We start from the raw sequence: 24,180 nt of genomic DNA, 5'->3' as shown, positions 1-24,180 counted from the left end.
ACAGCCCACACTACCATGAATCTAGCGCTGAGGAAAGAGTAAGGGTGAGCAATGGGAAAATGATGACGTTGACATCCTAGCTGAGTCATGTTCTATCACCACACTGACCTCACAGCCATTTTGAGCTAGGGCAACGATACAATGCTATTGACTTTATTTTCCCTTAGTAATGCCATCATGTAGCCAAAAGCAATTGACTACATAACTCCAGTGAATCACATTCATTACGTCATCACAGAATGGCTGTGATCATGTAGCAAAGGGGGCGAAATAAATCTTATAACAACATGGCAAAAGCAAAAGCACATCTATAAACTGGGGGATTTTGCAAGGTTGGGTTGATGGACAACATATTGTCCCCAGAGTCAAACCTTGTGTCACAAAAAGGTCTGTGCTTTAAAAACTACACAGTGTCAATTGCACTTAAAAGGATAATGGAAGCCTTTAAATTTATTCCTGATTGTTTTTGTGTTTCCATTTCCATTTAAACTTGTGTTTGTACAAAAAGCACACTTGAGAAGATGAGTGCTTCACCCTGTATTACTGAAAACAGGGTAGAGAGAAAGAAAGAAAATTTCAGCACCTATTTTTTTCTTAAAGATTGCTAATCATTCCATACATACAACTTGTGTTCTCTGATGGAATTCCTAAGTGCCCATGCACAGAACAAATAAGTCACAAATGACATGAGCAACACAGAGGACTCTGAAACAATATTTTATTTCCAAATCTCAAGTATGTGATGCTATACAGTACAATACTAGCACACCTGTGCAAAGTTTTACAAAATTTAAAACAGGATACACAAAATAGTGCCTCTCGAGTTCCACCTACTTTAAAACATCAGTGCTGTGCACAAAATACACATGTGTCTTGTTAAAGCCAAATAAATAAAATATTGCACTTCCAAAAAAACAACAACCCCAAAACAAAATCCTATTTTGGTGTGAATGGTGTAAGATTGCTGACTTGCTCTTTGTAGCCACATGAGTCTTGTGAATTTAAAGGAATAGAACTTTTTTTTAAGAAAGACCCCCCAAAATGCATCATCTTTTCTTTGTCTCAAAAAATATGGCACTGATTTGTAACCCACTGAGCCAATACTTATTAACAATTTAATTATGTTTGGACTAAAATCCTGTTAACAAGAAGACTGGCATTTCAGGCGCTCTATACATTAAACTGTTTTCCCAATAATTAGTGAAACAGTAAATCATTTTTGTAGCAGGTAGATGGCCCCATGTGTCAAAGCTATGCATCTTAAGTAATTCTACTTAAAAAAAATAATGCAGTGGTTTCACAGTAGAATTATTGTAAGGGAAGAAAATGCAGAATGAGGTGTTGCCTCTCAACTTACATTGGTATTATCCCATAGAGTTGGTTCAGGTTTAACATTTCTGCTGCCTTAACCATGCTTAAGGACTTGGGACTACATGCTCTGCCCCACCTGCATGCTCAAACCCCAACTTCCATATATGAATTCCTTCCGTTGGCTTTAACCATGATTAAGGCTTACATCAGCATTGACTTTAATGATGGTTAATATACTAATTAGGGTTTGCTATTGAACAGAAAGTGAAAGTTTGTTTTAAAATTCTGGTTAGCAGCAAACAGTGGTTTAGTTCAGAGGTAATGTAAACTTTAGCAGTGGTTAAGATTGGGAGGAAAATGGTAGAGAATTCACTCCAGAAAGGTCATGGAGCTCACTCCTGCAATTTATGAGCAGATCCATGATCTGACCATAGCTGAACAAAATGAACTACTAATATCAGAATTTAATTTTGTAAAGTTGGTTGATCACCTCATAAGAAATGTTCCACTGTCTAGGGAGTTAACTTTTCCCTTTTACTTATTGAACAAAATATATAAACCACCTACTTTAAATAAATAAATCAAGCAGTTTACATAAAAGAGCTTTCTGATTTGGGTTTTTGCAATACCATTGTTATTCCTAATTTCCTGATTGTCTGTAGCAGAAGGTGTGCCTCAACTATATTTCACTAGAGTGAAAAACTACATTGTATCTATTCCATATCAAAGTCATTTCATCCAAAAGCCAGCAAAAAACCTTTAATTTGATTATTTGCCCACCTTTAATTCCCCTCTTCCAGTTTGAGATCAAATGACACACTTTCTCAGTAGCCTTATTAAACGTACTTAATCACAATATTTACTCTTCTGGAGCCGCTTAAGAGACATATCTGAAAATTCAAAGTTGTGTTTCAAACAGCTGCTTGAGTCAAAATTAAAATCATACCACACTTCTATTTCCTGAGACTCTAACGCTCATTAAACTGAAGATAAATTATCAGGCATCAAATGACATCAGTTATAAGTTTATACTGTGCTCTACCTCTTTATCCTTCTCAACGCATAAAACAGATTCCTGCAAGAATAAGTTCCTACAATATGTCTAAGTGTTCAACAGAGTTTTGAACTCATGCCCAGCTAGGAAAAGCTATTAATATCCTGTCTGAATCAGAGCTCACCATGCTTCCAACACTTCCTTCTGTGCCTCCAATTCCAATACAAGAGAAGTTATCAATTTCAAACACAAATGAAAGCTAGATAAGCTTGTGCAAAAGGCTAGCACAGTATGAGCACAAACATCACTCAAGATGCTTCCTCCAATAGAAAGCTTCATGAATGATGAAATATACTCAGAGTCAAGTATGAATTTCATGCTCAGTACATAACAAATGGTAAAACCACATCTGTGTTGTTTACATTCCATTGGCTGAAATGTTCCCTGACAGAAATGTCAGTTCTCCTCTGCAAATATACTACGCCTTCTTATATGAATGCAATGTAGGTTTGCTGTGCTTACAGCAGGTTACCAGTTATCACCAACGTGGGTGACAGATTTTGCAGACCCAGAGCCATTTCACACTTACTAGAGCATGCCTTCTGTATGCATAATAGAGACTGTATGTGACTGATTGGGCACCTCCACTGAACCCCACCATGTGTATCATGTACCGCATGCACATGACTCTGGTGAAATCTCCCCATTCAAAAAGAAAAGAATGAACAAAGTATGTGTGAAGTAACAAAGACTGTGTTGCAAGTTATGTTGTATGTGTGGTGGAGTGACAAATGTTCCTGCTTCCATTCATGCCGAGAACCTGTTTTGAGACCATTGGCACCAGCTTGTAGCCAGGACACAATGCCTTTAGTATTTTTCCATTTAATCTTTTGCTTATTCCTTATGATTGTGAAATCAATTCTCTAATCTATTATAACGCTAAGGGCTAAAAATAAATAAATTGAAAAGCCCCTGAAATTTATAGAAGGAATCAGTGCTGACATTTATATAGGAAGAAGGCTGCGAGTGACATCCCTCAGAAGCACTGGAATTTGTGTTCCACCTATAACCTAGATGTCAATGCCCAGTTTTTGGTCAAACACTATCTTTATATTCTCATGTAGTGATATTCAGGCACATCAATCAAATAACAATTAGCATGAAAGAGAGAACAGCATTTATTGGCTGGTGCATCTGGCTAGATAAAAATCACACGGCATTCACAAGTCTGATGGCACAGACGAAATTAAGCAGTAGGTTACTGATCACATTTAACCACCCCAAAAGTGACAAAGCACTGCTCTGCTTTGTGCACCTCGGTTCTCAAACAGGTGCTTACTGCTGTATCTTTAAGTGGTTCTCCTCCCCATTCATGCTTTGTTATTCCGTGCGCTGATCATGTTGCAGTCCTGAGTTCCACCAGAAGTATTGCTGGACAGCAGAACAGGTAGCTTTCACTCGTGGCCCAGTCGACAACTCAGTACAGGAGGAAAAGCAGTTGTATAAACTGGAGATTCCCAGCACCACAGCAAAAATGACGATAACAGCAGCTACAATCCAGAGCACGTTCCAGTGTTTATGCAGTTTGGGGTACAGTATTTGTACATAGTGGATAACAACTTCAAGTTTGCTGTAAAATGAAAAGGAATCAAGCATGTATGTAGAAGTTACAAGTTAGGTACCGGTAGTTCCGTTATTTGGAAAGCTACCATATCAGACTGAATGGCTTAGCAGCACAGATGGCTATCCACATCAGGTCATATGCCACAGGATCAAAGGTACACTGTCCCCATGAGCATGAAGTAGTTCATTATTTTTGTCTCAATTTTAGTACTTTTATAATACATATCTTTTCTCTCTTTGTTTTTTGAGATGAGAATTGACATATTCATATTAAAAGTATTACAGTTGGCATCAGAAGAAAATGAAATATTTATAGCATCTACAGTCATTTAGATTTTTCATCATGAGATGAAACTGTCGTCAAAGGTTCCAATAAAAACTAGATGAGAAGCTGACTGTCAAGGAAGCCAGTATATTCATTAAATTTGACTTCGGTTTCACAGCTATACCATTTAAAACTTAGGCTAAGAGTATTGAAAACAAACAGGTAACACACAAGTATTCTAACAGCTCTTGTTCTAAATCAGTTTGTAAAGAGTATTACTTCTTGTTGTTAGCCGCTCTGAGCCTGGCTTTGGCCGGGGAGGGCAGGAAACAAATAAAAATTTATTATTATTATTATTTATTAGTGGTGTTTTAAAGGGGTAGGCCCAAGCCCTAGGACTTTTGTGCTGGCCTCCATATCTCCTCCACTCCCACCTGCAAAAAACGTTTTTCAAAACTTTGCTTAGAGGCAGCAAGGCAAACCACAGTACCATTAAGACCCAGCCACTTGGCATCTTAATTAAGGCAAATTAAGTCCTGACAGCAAGAGTCAGAGTTTGTTCCCCCATGCTCTGAAAGTTGGCTTCAGTGTGCATTTTTGGTTATAGAATAGCATATGCATATTCTATGCCAATTTGCCTCATAAGTCTGTGCCCAGAGTCTTTTAACTGCTTAGGATATTCCTACACAATCCCTCACTTTCTCCTTCATGTAACATAAATGTATTTTAGAGGCTCAAATGTGATTGAATCATCATGTATGAAAGCACTCCTTGTCCCAATGCCTTTATAAATTTTACCCACTGGCTCATATGAACAATAAAATGCCAACCTGAATTTATCTGTTTAAATTTCATCTTTCCAGGAACAACAGTAACCTTGCCTCTGTTGCCCATAAAATTATTTTTGCTTGGAAGAGTTGTTCTAAAAAAGCTGGTTGGAGTAGCTTTACCACACTGATGGCATTCTTCTGAATCAACCTCCAAAGCATGCCAGAAGGCAGCACACATTTAATGAAACAAATTAATACTCACTTTCTAAATCAGAGGAGAGACCTCCAGCTGTTGTTGGACTACAACTTCCATCATCTCTGATCATCGGCTATGCTGGGTGGGCTCAAGTCCAACAGCATCTGGAGGGCCACAGGTTCCTGACCCCCTCTCCAGCTGTTTTCTCACCTGTGCTGCTTGCTGATTTCATCGTCGCTTTCACCTGCTACACATTCTTTGGGGCTCTCATCTATTTTCTCTTCATCATCTTCTTTCAGCTCTTCAAGTTCTTTGGTTTTCTTTAAGCCTTCCTGATAACTTTAAGAGGAAAAAAAGAAAAGAAAAAAGACGTGTGTACTCTTCTTTTTCATTTTTAAATAAAGAGCGTAATTCATTCATGCTGCATGGCTCAGACAAAAAAATTAAACAATCACAATGACCTTATTAAGTCTGCCTCATGCTTCTACTGTACTTGCTCCTGATGTCACCACTGTCACTGTCCTATTTTTAAAAAATATATCTGATAATCTAAGGTTGGTTTCCAAGTTACCCAGGTATTCTATAATAATAAGGTATGTATTTTGAACAAACCTAGAAATTCATTGAGGAAAAGCAGAGTGAAGAAAGGCTTTGTTTGTTTGCTACTATGCCATTTCTCTCTAAGTTTGAATCAGGTGGGTAGCCATGCAGCTTCAGGGGCAGGGCCAATCATACGGTTCCACTGCCCCTTGATTTCATGGAGCCCCTTGTGGGTAATCAACATGCAAATGGTACTATAATGTCACCTAAATCTGACCTGAGAGGCTATTGCTGTATCAACTAGCTTTAGAAACAACCAACGTAAAACAGAATTTGCCAAAAATAAGGAAAACAATTCTCAACTAAATGTAGGACAAAATACAACCTCATCCAAACACAATAGCTGGGTCTGAAATTTGCTTCATGATCAATGGGCTGGCCTTGATAAAGAGGGAATGCTACCAACAAAAGCAAACAGAATACTCCAACATGCAGGTGGGGAATGGGCTCAGCTGGATATCCATGAATCGTGATGAACAGAAGGACAGAAGAGCACAGGCATGCTACCCACACATAATTATAGCTAAATGTAATTATGAGATTTGAGTAAGTCCTGTTTATTTTGAGAACATGTCCCTGCTAAAATGCCACACAGTTGCTCTTCCAGGGACTGCAAGTTAAATCGTGCAATGTTAACTGGTGACACCTATAGAGGCCATAGTCCCCCTATCCAAATTATCAATGCTGGAAGACACATGATAAACTCTTCAGATCAGTCAAGATTGATAGATTCTAGTAGTGTAGTAGAGATTATAACATTACTCTTTAAGCACTAGTGATAACTGCAAATAATCTGGGCGATGTGGAATCCAAATCAGTTTCAAACTGGTTTAAGTGGTGTGGCTTTCTTCCAAAGACCATGGGAAGCTACTTTGTATTTGCTAGCAGAACTATTGAGTCTCTTTCCTGGCCTAACAGTTCTAGTGGTACAGAGGCAGGAGCCAAGTTACATAATAAACCACCGTGTTTGTAGACACATTCTAAATGGGGAATTCTGACCTTCCTACTTGTTATGGAATTCTAAACATGAATAGAGCTTGTATATATTTAAAATTAACAGAAGTTATGTCTTATTGGTTTATATGCTAAACACACACACATTACCTCAGGGTTCTAGTTGTCTCACCAACAACAAAGCCCCTACTTTGGAACTGGCTCTGCTACTCAGATATATGAGCCCAATGACTTTCAGTGAATCACTAGACATAACTTGTGATGTGAATCATGCTTCTTTGGTTACAGTTTTTTTTAAAAAAATGGTATTTATTCAGAGTTTCAAAAATACATGAATACAATAAAAAACAAAAAGATACAACAGAAAAAAAGAAAAGAAAAGACTAAAAAAAGTAGAATAAAAAAAGAAAAATACACATCCCATATTACATCTCTTCATTTACTTGTTTCTTAGACCTCCTCGCACCTCCCTTTTTTTGTTCTGACTTAATTCGTTGTTTCAGCAAATTCTTCCCATATTTCTCAATTTTTATTTAAATAATTTGTCTTAACAATCTATCTTATTAATTAATTCAACATATCCTTTCCATCTTTTACCATATTCTGTTATTCAATTTACCTTAATTTATTTAACCTTATCTTACCTTAAAAGCCTTAAAATTCAAAATTTAAACCATATTTATACATAACTCCTTAAATCCTTTCTACTAAAGCCAATTAATTCCTTTCCAGCATTTTCCCTGATATTTCATTAATATTACACTAATTCCAAAAATAAAAAAAGAAATTTTCCCCTAGTTGTTATCCAACGTCCCTTCTTCCTGGTTTCGGGTTATGTCAGTCCTTTCTATACATTCCATCCAGTCCATCAATCTGGTGATCTTATATCCGAGGCCCTTAAGTCTCTTCTATGCCCCTTCTGCAGATTTTCTTGTTCTTGTTTGTAGTTGCACTCTTCCTTGTCTTTTGTTGGTTTCTTTCTTAATTTCTTCCCTTTCTCCTTGGGGAGTAGGTCTCCAGGGGATTCCAACCGGTAATAATCTCTATTTTCCTTCATCAAGCCAGTCCATTCCCCACAGTCCCACTCCCTGTCATCATCTTTGTGTTCCAAAAAGTGGTTGTCCAAAACGTAATTGTCAACATGTTTCATAGTCCCACCCACCAGATTTAAGAGCTTCCTTAACTCCAAACACTTCCATGTACACTCCAAGTTCAATCTTCCAATGCAACAACTTTTGTTCCTGCAGGTCTTTGAATCTCTCCATTTGTGTTGCTTGGGGTGCGATCACAACCTCCTCCATCTTCCTCTGCCCTTGCACTTGCCCAATCAAACCAGTTTCCTGGATTGGTCACTGTATAGTTTCTTTATCCTTATTTCCTGTTAATTCATATTCACTGGCTACGGCAGTCATCAAGTCCAACTTCTCATTCATCAAATTCATCCTCTCATGCAACTGCTCCAGCAAAGCATTTGTCTTATCAAGGGCAGACACCAAAACTTCCTCCCAGCACATCTCTATTCAAGGTCAAAAGACTGGTCCCACGATCTCAATCTCGCAGCTGTAACGTCTCCGAGTAAACTACAGCAACAAATTGACAAGCTCCCTCTAGGGGACACAATTTCTATTTGTATCCATCTTTAAAAACATATCCAACAAAAGAAAAAAGAAAATTACTTTCAATTTTCAAATACTTTGTTTCTTTAAAAAGCAGAAAGCAGCATTGAAGTTAATTTGTTTCTCTTTTTTTGACTGTCTGTCAAAGTGCTCCACTTTCAATCAATGAACATCTCCAACAGTTTCTGTCCTGACACCCCGTTCCCAGGTTTGAGACGATGGAAACTTATATTCCTTTACTCTCTCTCCTGCAGGCTTAAACAGTCAAATTCTTCCCCCCCTTTTCTCCTGCTTTCCAAGGGGGTTTTATTGGTTCTAGATGCAGGAAAATTCAATCTTTAAAACAACTTTCCAGGCTCTTAGATTGTAAAGTTTTTGCTTCAGTCTATTTACAAAAAGCGGAAGGCGGACTTCCTGTTTAAACCTTCCCGCTTCAGTGCCTAATTCAAGAATTTCTTGATCCAATTTTCCGTTTTTACTCACGGGTACTTGTTTAGAGTCCGAATGTCAACAGGAAAAAGTCAGCGCTCTCCGGCGATGGCTGTGCAGCTTCCCTCCGTGAAAGTAGCAATCGGTTCGCTGCACCGTGCTGCTCACCCCACTTCGCTCCAGAGCCCCCAAAAAGGGGTTTCCCTGCGAGTAGGGGAGGCGCTCTTGGTGCTCTGCCGAACCCCACGTTCCCAGGCTCCTCTGCCTGGGATTTCTAGCGGGTCCCCACCTTCGCCGCGGCGGGAAGACCCAATTTCCATGGAGCCCGTTCCTCCAATCGGAGGAACTCCGCCATTCGCCAATGGCCCTAACCCGGAAGTTGGTTACAGTTTTGTTTTAATTCTTTTCTCAACTTAATTGTTATTAGCCTTCTGAATACATGGTGCCCTTCTGTTTTTGCTTAAATGTAGATGCACAACTGCTATGGCAATGGAAACTGATGAGAAAACAAAGGAATGAAATGTGACTATCATCTCACTGAATTTTGTGTGTGTGTGTGTGTGTTAATTAGTTCAGTTTTGGAAATCCCATATTTACAGTATAAGGACAAACATGAAGGAGGTTTTCCAGCCCGCTCACAGGTCCTTATAATATCAGTGGAAACAGTTGGTCCTGGCAAGTATTAACTGCTTTCAATTTAACCTGAGGACTGCCATTTGTTTAGTTTAGTTTTAATTTATTTGAATTAATTTTGGGATGCATTTTAATCGATTGCTTATTTTTATGTATATTGTGTTATTAATATGATGTTAGCTGCTCTGAGCCAAGCTCCGGCAGGGGAGGGTGGGATACAAATAAAAATTAATTATTGTTTATTATTATTAGAAAGATTCTACATTTCTGCAAATCATTTATTTGCATAGCAGCCTATAAAATTCATGAAAGCATGAGGAACCCATACACAACTGCACTAGCTAATAATTAATAAATTGCCCATAATGTAGCCTCCCTCTTTAAGGATTCAGAATGCACACATACTCACCCTTTGTTATAAGCCTCTTCTTCTATTTTGGCTTTTATCTCTGGGCTGATCTCTTCCAAGGCACTCTGTACTGGTGCTGAAGGAGGTGGTTCACTCTCAGGGTCCCCATTTGATTTTCCACTAGTAAATTTAAAATTAAACACAGATAACTTTATTATCTCATCTAATATTATGTACCCCCACCAGAATGCTTATGGGTCTCTTGATCTTTGGGAGGGTCTTTGACGTCCATACAGTGCAAAGCCTTATAAATACAGCTGGGCTGAACACTTGATCCAGCCCTAGTTGGTCTTTTAGTGGGAATATTACATACCACAAAGCTCAGTGGGTCAAGCTGCCATTTGACTCCTCCCTTCCCAGAATTGCCTCCTGCAGTTTCCCAATATAACCCTGTAGGGTATTATAAAAGAGCGATTGCCTTGAATTTTCCTCTTCCTTTCTCATCCCTTTTTATTTTATGTTACACTCCCTTGCAATTACTTGAAATGGTAAAGTGTCATTATGTGTACACACTTTCAGATCTGTTGTGTGCTCTGTGCTTCCCCTCTGAAATCCCCTTTCCATTCATAACTTTTGCCTAACCAATTCTATTTCATCTTCTCTGTTTTGCTACTTACCATGTTCACACGCTCTGGAGCCCCTATTGCAAAACTGAGTGCACATTCTGGCTAAGTTAGTTCTACGACAAATAGAGTAACAGCACTGTAACCTTCAGTCAGCAGGTTGTTTTGGGTCAGCTTTACTAACATGAGGTGTTCTTTCAGACCTGCTTGGCTGGTCTGGATAGCCAGACAATATACAGTACGTAGATTCTAATAAAATTCAAAAGACAGAAACAGAAAGCATTGTCCCAAAGGAAAGGGTTGCAGCTTGATGCTAAGCTTCCCTGTCCGTTACGGAAGCAGAAGCTATGCAAGAACAACTTGGGGGATTCGCCTTGGTGATGTCAGAGAACTGCAGTCCTGTCTTGGGCACTGCTGCTTTCTGATTGCTGCTTGGCTGCCAGCACATGAGGGAGGAGAGATTTTGTAGGGATATTGTACAACTCCAGCAATTCTCTCACCTCTAAATAAAAATGATCCTGGAGAAACTCCACTGAAATTCTCATTGCTGTGGAAAAGTTAGATACTTTATATATACACAGCATCATCTTGGACCCTTCAACAAATCACTAATCATAATTCTGAAATGTCAGCAAGAGATTTCCTTCAAATGTGCTGTATTTCCTGAAGGCAAGTGCTCTGCCCTGTGAGAAAAGCTGCCAATATACAGTAAACTTTCTAGGAAGTACGTTCATGCATGGAGTTCCAAAACACAAGCACATCCTGTGTTCTTAAGAAAAATCTTTCGATAAAACCTGAAACAATGGCTGGGCTGGGCATTTGTTATTCTCATGTTTAAAAGCCTTCGTTCAGCATGCTATTACTTTAGGTTGTATCTATCTAAATTCTACTCAGAACACAATGGACCCAAATTAGTCATGTCAATCAACTTCAATGGGTCTACTCTGAGTACAACTAACATTGGATTAACATTTTATAATACACATTATTCTGGGATGGGTACAGATAACTTTTTGAGAGACATAACTGCCGGGTTATAGCATGGACACTGTCTGTTAACTTTTTTAAAAAAGGTATAAATAATGCAGATGGGCAAGATGTTTAAATTACTGTAGCTACCTTCATTGGCAAAATATTGATCCTATTCCATCAACTTAAACTCTTTAAGGAAAAAAGCTCTTTTTATGCCAGCAGGAATTATCTGCTCTACAATTCTCAATATAGTAAATATTTGTTAACTCACTTCTCTATAAGCGCTGATAAGACGGGAGTTGATGTCAGATTGCTTCTTCCATTTGATGACTCAGACTGTGGATAAAGAGGTCCATTCAATTTCATTCAAGCAGCAAACAACACAACTGTATTTCTTACATGAAGGTGTACTCAACATACATACAAAAAAAAATTGAACAGTCCCCAAACATAAACTAGGTGTTTTCCTGCGTACAGCAAGCCTAGTATTGTTTAGAACATCTCTAAATACCTCCTCTATAGAAAGGACAGGAAGCCTACACCCCTTCAGATGTTTGTTGGACTCCAACTTCCATCAGCCACAGCCATGATGGCTAATAGTGATGGATGGGAGTTGTAGTCCAACAACATCTGGAAGGCCGCAGGTTCCCCATCTCTGTTTAACAGTATATTTCTCACCTATGTCTGTGTATCAACATAGTTTACTTCTGATGCGAATCTATTTTTTTAATTTATATGACTGTTGTATCAAATAGCCTCAGATTTATAAAATGTAGCACAGTCGCACCTGTGTGCAAAGGTTTTTCTTTAAAGCTTTGGTTTCTCTAGAATGTTAGAAATTTGAAAAACCTTACCAGGGATGGCATCAAAGGTATGGGCGATGCAGTAGGTGACTGGCCAGGGAGCTCAAATTTTGAAACAACAGCAACACTGACTCGTCTTCGAGGCATCTATAATAATAATAAAAAATTATTTCATTACATAAGTGACTCCAAGTTCTATTTTCATAGGCTGCATATCAGGCAGATTAGGGAAAAAGAGAAAAAAAAGACAAAACAATGGGTATGAAAGTTCTTTCAGAAGTGACCTTTATTCATAGTTTGAGTCTAAGGGGTTAAATCTGACAGTGTGGGTCCTGCAGAAAAGTAAAAGACTTCTGGGAAATGATATACAATGAATTGGAAAAAAAACGTTTTAAGATAACTTTTGTCAAAAAACAAACAAACAGTAGCCTTTTTACTTGAATTAACAAGGGATGAAATATCAAGGGACTTAAAAAGACTATTCATGTATGCAACAACAGCCGCAAGAATGTTGCTTGCCCGGAAGTGGAAATAAGGGAAGGTACCAACAAAAGAGGAATGAATAACTAAGAGGATGGACTATGCCGAAATGGCAAAAATGACCCTGAAGATCAGAGATCACAATGAGAAAAAGTTTGAACAGGAATGGAAGAAGTTTATAAACTATTTAAAAGACCACTGTAAATATATTAAAACGGTAGTAGGTTTGATATAACATTTATGAAAGCATATAATTGGAAATTAGGATGAATAAGAGGGAAAACAAAGAGTTTGGAGAAATAAAACAAGTTGCAAGAGATCGGGGGGGGGGGGGGCAGAAAATTGAAATCCAGGGGAGACACGGGGGGGGGGAGTCTATATTGTATCTTTGGGAAAGTATTGAACTTATAAAATATTGTGATTATAAAATTTGAAAATAAAATGTTTTTAAAAATCAATAAATAAAAATGAGTGTGACTGAGCAGCCACTTATGCAGCTGAGCTTTTCCTTCCCCTCCTTCCGCCTGGCAAATCCCACATGCTCAAAAAGATCTGCTCTGAAGGGTTGGGGGTTACCCTCTGGAGCAGATTTTGGGACATGCAGGGGGCTGGAGCAGGGAAGGAGAGAAACCGTAAGTCCCACTGTGCAAGTGTGTGGATATAACTGAATTTCACCCTAATTCTATTCTAATGCAGATAACTAATAAAGAATTGTTACTGTAGTTTTCTAATATGCCCATTTGTATACCAGTTGTATGCCAGTTACAAAAAGGAACCCTGCAGCATTAAATCCTAAGAAGCCTGAAACACCAAAGCCTATGCGTGTTTACTCAGATGCAAGTTACATTCCATTCAGTAGGACTTGCTCCCCAGTAAGTGTGTCTATGACTGTAACCTTAGGTAAGTAAACTTAGTTTGATAGATTTACATATTATGCTCCACATCCTTTTTTAAATATCAACAACAACATGCTTTTGTTTTGAAAGAAAAGTAGCCATGCCGGGTCCCAATTCTGATTGAAGCTTTGTGCCAGTTCTCAGAAAATCCTGACTTCTACTGCTATTTGCCTCCCTGTTGACTTTCTACTGCAACAGCAGCTTTTATATGTGAACTGGTTTCCTGAATGCTACATTTCAAGCTGGGGAAAAATATTTTGGAAGTGCTTGAAAAAAAGAAAGAAAAATGAGCAAGTTGTTTGGAATACATGGAGAATCTAAGTCGCTGGAATATTTTTTTTAAAAAAAACACTTATTGAACTAAAGCTTTTTAAAACTTGGAAGAGTACCTTTCCAACAGAAAGAGACATGGATCTTGATGTACGGGGCACACCATCTTCTGTACCATAGTAAAACAAAGCCAACAAAAGTAAGAATAAGAATTAGTGTTTGAAAACAGACATGCATTGCCAGCACTAAAATAGTAAGAATTTTTTTTTATATTGAAACAAATGTGCTTTTAAAGCAAAACAGTATATTATCTAAGACTAGGACGTATATCTCTTTTTGTTACAAGTGCAGAAATTTGGGAAATGTTCAATTCAGTACATTACTATCTATTATCAGATTTTCTAACTTTTGTTCTTTAATAGAATATTGTGCACAGATTTAAACGAAATACGTAAAAACAATCGAGATACACAACTTTGTTCAACAGCTGTAATTAATTATATTCTGTCAAATACCTTGATAATCTGCCTTTATATCTATGTAGATTTGAGAGTAGTCAACTATGAGTTCAACAGCAATAAAGACATGCTTTAAAATATTGTGTGGTGGGGAAGAAGAGACTATTTTACCAGGTGAGCCATAACTTCTGCTAGAATTTTGATTGGCGAGTTTCTTATACTCCATGAGTTCAGCGTGATCTTTTTCATATGTTCTCTTCAAGTTCTCCACATACTGCATCATAACTTCAGTGGCCTTTGACATGCGCTTCTCCTGCAATGAGATCAAGCATCGCACAGAGTATGTTTTCAACAAGAAATGAATGACATCATCTCAGCTTTTAGCAAGTCTGAGATTTTACTCATAAAGAGACCCTACCACTAACCTTCAGATACATCTTAACTCCCACTAATAAGTGAGTGGCTAAGAGGACCAAGCTAGAAGAATGCCTGAATCTAATGCTCACCCTTTTTGGCCAAATTATGCTGCAAAAATTAAGGTGTGCATTAGATTTGATGACACATTTACATTCTCCAGCAAAAAATTTTTTTGGTTTTAAGATTTCGAAAATTGAGGTGCACATTAGATTCAATGATGCATTAGACTCAAATAAATACGGTAATACAACACCATCATATTATGTGGCTACAGTACAAAGGCAGAGGTGTGGTCCTAACTTTACCTAGGAAGAAGTGACTAAAGATAGAACTCAAGGGAACTATTTTTGGTGCTGCAAGCAACCAACCTACTTTGTTACCTTGCCCTATGGGCTCCTCTGCAGGATGTCAGGATACCCCACCTCTTTGGGGCATTATTTCCTATGATTGCTAACTTCCTCTCATTGGGCCGCCTCTGGGTATAGCAAACTCCTGAACCAAAGTAGTAATTTGGAAGTATGGCTTGAGATCAGTTTAAAGGGAAATTCCTCTGGAAACTGCACAGACACACCTCTAGCAATAATTTCCTAAGTGGCTCCTGTTATGTATTCAGTAGTCTATGCTTGCCTGAGCTTGAGTCTGGACTAAGAATTCTTAGCCCCTGTGTTCTGATTCAATACATTATATCCAATCACAGAACATTTCAAGATTTGGGCCTCTGCCATTGGCCCTTAAACCCAGTCATGATTTGCAGCTTGGAAGTTTAGACAGCCAATCACGTTGGGAGTGGGAGTGGCCCAGGCCTTCAGAAATGTATATAAGCAGTTGCTTTGCCCCTGTTGGCCAGTTCTGTGAGTTCCATAAAGGTTATTGCTGTTATCACTGTGTCTTGCCTTGCCACCTACACTTCAGCTCTCATTCCAGATCTTCAGCTAGCTTTTGAAATGATGGTTTTAGAGAGCCAGAGGGCAGAGACCCACAGCTCAGTGGTAAAGGATATGCTTTGTTCAGTCTTTGGCATCTGCAATTAAAAGGATCTTTAGAAAGTCTCACAAAATATCTGCCCGAAACCTTCGGGAGTTGCAGTTGGTCAGACTTCAATGGACCTCTCTCTACCCTCTGTCCAGGCAAGCAAGAGGCATGGTCACAGTTTGATGACCCATTCCAGCCAGACAAAAGCGCCTCAAGCAAGTGTGGAGCAAGGTCAGTGAAGGCTGTTCCATGAGAAGAGGGTGTGCGTCCCAGGGAGAGTCCCACGGACCAGAGGCGGGCCCGGAGGGCCACATTCAGCCTTAGGGTATGAGATTTCTAACTCTGCTTTAGGACCATGTTTGTCTCTCCTGACTATAGCCAACGCTTCCTACAAAACTTTATTTTTTCAAGTAGTGAAGTCGGAACCAATGCAGGGTATTTGATTCCAAGAGTCTTACCTGGCGAACAGCTCCAACCATTTCCGCTCGACTAGATAATCTAGAGGCCAAACGATGCAACACTGCCATGTCCTCCAACAATCTCTGATACATGTCTCTGTGCTCAGAATGATGCCACAAGGAAGCCGAGGACTGAAGCGAGAGCATGAACTAATGTATCAAATCAAGGAGCATGTATAGCAAATGAAGTCATTGTGGTTTTACAGTTCAAGGGTTGTCCACCTTTGTTGTCCCTTGGGTCCATTAAAACTATAGAAAGTTCTTGCACAACAAACATAAAAATGTCCCTCTGTTGTACAGCTACTTACAGTTTCCAAAACCTAAACAAGGCTTGAAATTCCACTACAGATATCAAATCAAGATCTTATATTCTAGATATCATTACACCTCTTGACTACAAAGAATCAAACTTCATGCTATCATGAAATAAGGGCTTACCCACACTCACCTTTCCAGGCATAGTCCATCCTTTAAAGCTCTCTGTCCAAGCACTCTCTTTTTTTGCTCCAGAGCTATCCCCATGAAAACCTACTCTTTAAAGCTGAATTGAAGAAAAGGACAATCCACTGAAAACCTGAAGTGCCATTTGTTGTGTTTCAGCTTTAAAGAGTGGGTTTTTGCCCTTGTAAGATAAAAAGTTTATTATGATGTACAAATTGTTTGTTGGTTAAGGCAAGATACTATTTGTGCTTTGTTAATCTCACAGCTCTCTAAACAATGGAGAGTAATAAAAAATTGACTGCAAGCAAAGATTTGTTCATTTTTATTTTTATTTAAAAGCACAGATAATCCTTCAATGGGGTTTTAAAATTCCAGTGGAAAATCTTGTAAACATTACAATCCTCAATTAGCTCATCTTCAGTTTCTTCATTGTGCTACCCTTCTTGGCGAGTCTTATGACTGATTTTGCATTTGAGATGCAGTCCATCAAAATCATGTGCATACCAGCCTACAGCTTAGTTTATCTGGTTAACCAGAGATAGAATAATGATTGTGATAAGCAAATTAGAAAGTAAGAAAACTAGGGCTTCTGCTACATTGTAATTACCTCCAACCTCTCCTTTTTCAAAGTTTGATACTTGATTAGGGCCAGCAGTGGACCCTTTCTACATTTTCCCATTGATAAGAGTATTTTCATCACAAAACTCTCCTGGTATGCCCCACAGAGAAACTTACGGTCTTCAAATAAAAACATTTTGAAGGTCCCAGGCCACAGAGAAGTTAGGCTGGCCTCAACTAGAGCCAGGGCTTTTTTGGCTGTGGCTCCGACCTGGTGGAACACTCTGTCACAAGAGACTAGGGCCCTGCAGGACTTCACATATTTCCGCAGGGCCTGCAAGGCAGAGCTGTTCCGCCAGGCCTTTGGCCAGGGCACAGCCTGACTCCCTCCCTCGGCAATTTCGCGGAGCTCTGGACCAATGGTGGCCAGTGGCTTGAATTTAATTCATTTTTATAATGAATGATTTTAGAGTGTTGTTTGTGCTGTACTTTTGTACTGTTTTATTGTTGTTAGCCGCCCTGAGCCCGGCTTCGGCTGGGGAGGGCGGGATATAAATAAAAATTATTATTATTAAAACAAATAGGGCAGTGGCAGTGTTCCTCACCTCATGGAAGAAGCAGTTCAACAAGTAGAACAGCAATTTTCTACTATTGGAAATTGGAGATACGGAAAGTGAATCCTGCTGTGTGAGTTTCAGTAGGGTTGCCACATTTTAAAAAGTGAAAATCTGGACACAAAAGTTGTTGATGAGCGTTTTTAGTTTTGCCCAAAGTTGTTGAGTTGTTTTTGCAAAATTTCAAAAATAAAAAATGAAATTTGCCAAAATCTACACTACTGACATGGGCTGTCGTGCATCCAAAACTAGGGTTGCCATGTGTCTGGACATTTCAGCAATTTCCGCCAGGACGCTGTTTACAAGGGCTTAATACCAACTATGTCCATGAAATTCCGGACGTATGGCAACCCTAGTTTCAGTATAGTACATCCAACTCTAAAAGTGCTGCGCTCCTGAACATGAGTCAACTTCAGATATACAGCCAAGAAACATAGCCCTTGATTGATAAACACGAGATTTACACATCAGATTTCCCATTTAAATGAGAAATCAAACACAGAAGCCAAACAATTTTTAGGCTGAATGGGAGGAAAGAAGTCAGTGTGGGTGAAAAATCCAGTACCAGAAAGGAAGCATACTTCTTAGATGACATTTCACTTTGATGCCAGTGGAAGCACACATACTGCAAATTGTTTTAGAAAAGCAACCTATTTCATGTAATTCCCGACAAGAGTAATTCCCATATTGTGAAAATGTGTGAATTGGCATTGCACCATGACATCAGCCTCTACTACATCTATTTTGCAGCACAATTGCATACTTATCTATCCACATTTCAGCCCTACAATGTCCAGTGGAGCTCACCCATAGGCAAGCATGCACAGGAGTGCAGCTTGCATTGTAGCTAAGTCTGCAATCCCAGACACACCAAGCCCAATGGGTTCCACTCCCAAGCAAACATGCTTGGATTGGGCTGCAAATATTTTGTGTTTGAATCAGTTTTTACCTGAGAAAGAAATGCATGAACAAATAAGAATTGCTTTGCCCACTCTTCCTCTGAAAGATACCAGTATAAAAGATGTATACATAAACGATTATAAAGAGATTTGTGGACTTCCTGCAGAAATTCCTCGCTCCTTGCTTCCTCTATCTTTAGGTGCATTTACTCAGGGCATTTTTTAGGCATGAGATTACACATTCTTCACTGTATGATGTCAAGTATTCAGCTGTTCCCTGCCCAGGAACATAAATAGTAAAGAACAGCAACTACCTCCTCCATGTTTAGGATGGGAACTCCAGGAAATACTGCAGGACTGATGCATAAACAACATATGCAAACATGATGCCAAACCTCTCTGCAATAAATGGTAAACTATGTAGCAGAATTTTGCTGCTTTCATCTAGCACATACACTGCTTTTCCCTCTCAAACAGCATTGAAACCCAAAGTAGAAGGAATGGTGAGTACAGAAGAGGAGACTGAAGAAGAGATCTGAGCTCCATGACATAGGGCCCTTGAGTCTGAACTCTGTAGAACAATCTGACTTACAAGTGTATGTTGGGATCACAGAATGCTGTGTAAGATAGTAAGTCTACAGGCTTGAGTTTGCTAGCTGATGCAATCAGCCTGCAATACTTTCTATGGAGGTGCTGGGTCAGAATGACTCAGCAGTAGTGCGCTGACAGTTGACTGGCTGTCATCGGTTTAAAAGGGAAACCTGTCCAGCAGTAAGGTGGTGGTGTAGAGGAGTGTGGTCAGAGAAAGAGTCTCTCTATTTGCCTTAAGGTGCAGCCAGGTACTCTGTCTGACTGTATGAACTGCTTCTGTAGATATTTGTATATATAGCTCACAATAAATAATACTGCACTGAAGAACCTGGAACTCTTAGCATTTCTGCTAAAGCGCTGCGAAGAATTCGTGACAGTGTATGCTTCTAACTGACTTACTGTGAAGCAAGTAGCCAGATCGCCCTCACAAAATTTAAAAATTTGGCTTTGTAATTTGGAATTTATATGATGTGATTTAATTTGATGTGATTGGCCAGTTAATAAAAATTATTATAAAAAAAAAGAAGAAGCAAGCAGATAACCTGTGACCCTCCAGAAACTGTTGGACTGCTACTGGAGGGCCACAAGGTAGCCCCCCCCCCCTTGTGAAGTCTGGTATTTTACACCTATTACACCACTCATAAACAATATGCTTCTTTTGTTTTGTTAAAAAAGCATAGTGGTACCTTAGTTCTCGAACTTAATCCATTCTGGGAGTCTGTTCAACTCCCGAAACCATTCAAAAGCCATGGTGCGGCTTCCAATTGGCTGCAGGAGCCAATGTTCAGGAGCCAATTTGTTCGACAACTAAGCTGTTTGATAACCAAGGTATGGCTGCAGTTCCAAGAGTACATTATTTTTGCAACATTCAGTTCCACCTACTGCAAAAATCAACCTACCACAGAACAAGAAATTCTAGATTATGGCACAGAATTGAAATGTGGCCATTTTAGAGATTTAAGTTGGCTGATAATCAATATGAGTAGTGAACAGTTAATGATAACATAGGATTTGGGGACATATTTGGCAGCAGCCTTCAAAATACCTACCAAAATTCGCTGAATTCTAACAAGCGTAAACTGCAGTGAATGTTCACCATGGTCCTCTTACCGTAATAGCAACTTTAAAATGATCCAGTTCCTTCTCTGTGTTCTCCTCAGCAAGATTCCTCTCCCTCTCAGCCTGGTTAATTCTTGATTCCAATGTATAACTATCATTTCTGAAAGCCAATGAAAGTTGTACAAACACATTCTGTTGAGGGAGGGAAAAGAAAGGCCTCATTGAATTCTGTTTACCAGTCATATCCATGTATAAAAGGGGGAAATTGTTTTGCATAAAGTTGACTCATAGAATTATAGGGTTGGAAGGCACCTAAAGGGTCTTCTAGTCCAGCCCCCTGCAATGCAGGAATCTCAGCTAAAGCATCCATGACAGATGGCCATCCAACCTCTGGTTAAAAACCTCCAAGGAAGAAAAGTCCAAAACCTCCCGAGGGAGACCATTCCATACACTAGTAGGAATTAATTTCCACAAAGAGAAGTGTCAAATCCACTTCGAATCATATTCTCCAGCTTGGAAGACTAGGCTGAAGTTACTTCGCAGGCAAGCACATTCATTTCTTACTTTCCAAGGCTGTACTGAGACCACAGGCATTACACTGACCTATGTGAAATCAGTGCTTGCAGTAGTAACATATCAGTTCAGTCCTTTTACTCCTGACCACAACTATAACTTCTAAAGCTTTATTCATTATTTATTTAGCAAAATTTAGCTATCACTTAAATAAAAGATATATCTCAAAGCAGTTCATTTGATAGTAATGAAATATTCATTATAAATTAATAAAAACAGGCATTAGAAACACCAGACAGTAAAATTATCAACACAGACATAAAATATTTTATATAACATAATATAATGTATATGGGGCTCCTCAATGGATGTTAGAACGTAGAACAGCAAAGCAAATGGAGAAGAATGGCACTCCAAGAACAACGTTAACTTTCCTTGCTACTTCCTACAACTTTTAAAAATTGCTCTCTCTGTCTTATCCAGACATCATTTCTATGACAACATGGTAGAAAGAACAGGAGTGAATACCAGTGAATACCAGTTTGGCTTTATGATGAATTGCTATTGTTTTATTTTCTTATTTTTTATGGATTTTTTTATAGATACCACTTAGAAATGTGAATAATTAAGTGGTACAAAAATGTTTCAAATAAATAAATAGCGGTAAGGTAAAGGGACCCCTGAACATTAGGTCCAGTCGTGACCAACTCTGGGGTTGTGGCGCTCATCTCGCTTTACTGGCCGAGGGAGCCGGTGTACAGCTTCCGGGTCATGTGTCCAGCCTGACTAAGCCACTTCTGAAGAACCAGAGCAGTGCATGGAAACGCCGTTTACCTTCCCGCCGGAGCGGTACCTATTTATCTACTTGCACTTTGACGTGCTTTCGAACTGCTACGTTGGCAGGAGCAGGTACCGAGCAACAGGAGTTCACCCTGTCACGGGGATTCGATCAGCCGACCTTCCAATGGCAAGTCCTAGGCTCTGTGGTTTAACCCACAGCGCCACCTGCGTCCCTTATAAATAGTGGTAACCATCAACAATTCATGAGATTATGATCCATGATTCTGCCTGCCCTCCAAGGTCTTTCAAAGAGACCCAGCTACTGCCAGAGGTTCACCAGACCCCTCTATAGTGATTTCTGATATTTAGTGAAGGCTGCCTTATTGAAGACTGTTTTAACCCCTGATTGGGATAGCTCTGATGAAGACTGCTGGCTCTACTCCTTATTTTAGTTTTGTCCATTTTGCTGATTTTTTTAATGGAATTTTTATGTTTGTTGTTAAAAATAATGACCCTTCTCTGACTCCAGTTTAGATTAGATTTTCTTCAAAGAATGTCTTGAGGGGAGCCATGGAAAGGTTATCTACAAAATGTTGCTTGGGAGTATGTTGCACACAAAATATGATGAAGAAGAGCCTTCAAGCATTTTACAGTAAAAAAACCAAAAGGAGACTTACCTCAACCTCTCTCTCAGTAAGCGGAGGAGAGCTGCAATAAAACGGGAAACTAAGTTATAAAGTTTGCCAGCGCAGAAAAAATGTCATTAGGAACCATAGAGGCACCACTGGTGCATATGCTGGATTTTCCTACGGCCCTAGCCCTGGGGCATTGGGTGATTACTTCCCCAGTGAGATAAGAATGGCAGGGGAATAAGCCTCACTTCACAGTGAGCATCAGGCTTCCATACTACTGTACTCAGATAAGGAAAAACAAGATATGCAGCTGCCTACTATGTATTAAATGCAGGTCCTAAGTGTGCTGTATGTTCCTTGGCAAATGCAAAATTATTAGACTCTGAAGATCCAAGGTAATGTTTTTATAATGTTAATTTATTGTCACAGCATTGTGCTATATAAACACCACAAAGGCTGCTTCACTTCCTGTATTGGTGTAAAAGATAACACCATTCTGAAGAAGTTGGCAGGCCTAATATACTGTGGTCTTGTTTCTTACAAAGACTGAAGTGAAGAGGAAATATAATTTCCTTAATTTGGCCAGAAAGACTCAGTAAGCATACAGTCATAATGCAAGGTCATTTATATTTTGAGCTGCCTGACCAAGTATAATTTCTGCTTAACGGAAGTTTTCCTTGCTACAAAACATAGCACATGAACTCATTCCCAAGAGACGGTATCCTAAATTACCTATCCTAAGTAAAATATAGCTTTAGTTAGTTTCTGATTACAACTTTGCATTACAATTTAGATAATACTAATTCAAATGCATAGTTTTCTTATTTGTTAGATCTCCATCCCACTTTCCTTAGACGAACTCAGGGTGGGATATGTAACTTTCCCCTCATTTTATCATTACAACAATCCTGTGAAGTAGGTCAGGCTGGGAGAGCGCAATTGGAGTTTCAGAGCTTACTTGGGATTTGAATATCCACCACTGTAGTCCAGCTCTAACTACTACACCATGTAGTAGGCATAAATGGAGGGAGAACACCTACACATTGCCTTTTTGAATCTAATGCACTTAAGTATCTCTTCCACAAAGCATTTGGGTGACAGTGTGAGTATCAGCACAGAGTGGTTTACCTTCCTGGAAGAGAGGTGTGCACACGGAGTTTTCGTAAAAGAGTGTCGGGAATGTTGGGCATCACCTCACATCTACTTTTCGCCTCTTCCTCCTCTGATGAGAAAGGCACTGGTGAAGACCCTGAAGAAGAGTTCAAAACTTTAAAAAAAATTATTATCATTATCATTATTGCCAACACCACCACTTCTCTACTATTGCTACTACTATTCTATTGCTTCAGTAGTGCATTGTGAGCTAAAGTAGTTTAACACATTACTAAACTTCGTACTCTGATGGGCCTAATCAGAGGTGGATTTACGGGAGCACGACTGTTTTGGTTGAATTGGGCATGGAGCCTCAGGGATGCAACAGGGGGCACAGCAACTATGATTTACAATGGAGTGAGGGGGTGCCAAATTTTGGCATTACACAGGGCGTCACTGAAATTTGAGACCCCAAGATCCGCCCCGGCCTAATGTTTGAAGGGGATGAAGAAAAGATATATTCCACATTCTGCTGTAAGAAACCAGTATGGGAATAGGGCTAATCGGAAAATTCAGCAAAGGCACTACTGACTGAAGGTAAAATCCAGCTATTCAATGTGATTGTCACCTAGCATTTCAATACTGTCTTATCAATAATTAAGAGGAACCAACTTTCCTCTGTCTGGAAAGTGGCAACTGGGATACAACGTTTATTGCCAGTGTCTGTTGACAATAGTTTTACTGACTTCAAAAAGGCCGAGATTACAAGCACATTGTACTAAATGGGATCCATTGTGATGGATGCAATAATTTCCACATGCAACAATGTGCTCTTTTCGCTACCATACCCACACAAGAAGTCACATATGGTGTGGTCTTCAGTGGTGTATTCTAGCAAAAGGCCTCAGTCTG

General features: G+C 39.3%; 1 protein-coding gene across 2 annotated transcripts in view; it reads right to left on the bottom strand.

Moving 5' to 3' along the window:
- Nucleotides 1-701: 701 nt before the first annotated feature.
- IRAG1 (inositol 1,4,5-triphosphate receptor associated 1) overlaps nucleotides 702-24,180 on the bottom strand; it is a 117,547-nt gene continuing 94,068 nt past the window's right edge. The window contains exons 26-36 of one of the 2 annotated variants that reach the window (XM_081840083.1): nucleotides 23,305-23,443; nucleotides 22,222-22,252; nucleotides 20,303-20,443; nucleotides 16,090-16,221; nucleotides 14,414-14,555; nucleotides 13,904-13,953; nucleotides 12,190-12,285; nucleotides 11,607-11,671; nucleotides 9,801-9,920; nucleotides 5,370-5,498; nucleotides 702-3,935 (exon numbers count right to left, since the gene is read on the bottom strand). In XM_081840083.1, coding sequence (XP_081696209.1) covers nucleotides 3,686-3,935; nucleotides 5,370-5,498; nucleotides 9,801-9,920; nucleotides 11,607-11,671; nucleotides 12,190-12,285; nucleotides 13,904-13,953; nucleotides 14,414-14,555; nucleotides 16,090-16,221; nucleotides 20,303-20,443; nucleotides 22,222-22,252; nucleotides 23,305-23,443 — 1,295 coding nt within the window. In that variant the 3' untranslated portion in view covers nucleotides 702-3,685. The remainder of the gene's footprint in view (nucleotides 3,936-5,369; nucleotides 5,499-9,800; nucleotides 9,921-11,606; nucleotides 11,672-12,189; nucleotides 12,286-13,903; nucleotides 13,954-14,413; nucleotides 14,556-16,089; nucleotides 16,222-20,302; nucleotides 20,444-22,221; nucleotides 22,253-23,304; nucleotides 23,444-24,180) is intronic. The other variant, XM_081840084.1, reaches the window with a different exon arrangement.

This window comes from Podarcis erhardii (genome assembly GCF_964252035.2).
Source record: "Podarcis erhardii genome assembly, chromosome: 1".
Taxonomy (NCBI): domain Eukaryota; kingdom Metazoa; phylum Chordata; class Lepidosauria; order Squamata; family Lacertidae; genus Podarcis; species Podarcis erhardii.
The sequence above is the reverse complement of the archived record's forward strand: the minus strand, read 5'-3'. Positions and strand labels throughout refer to the sequence as shown.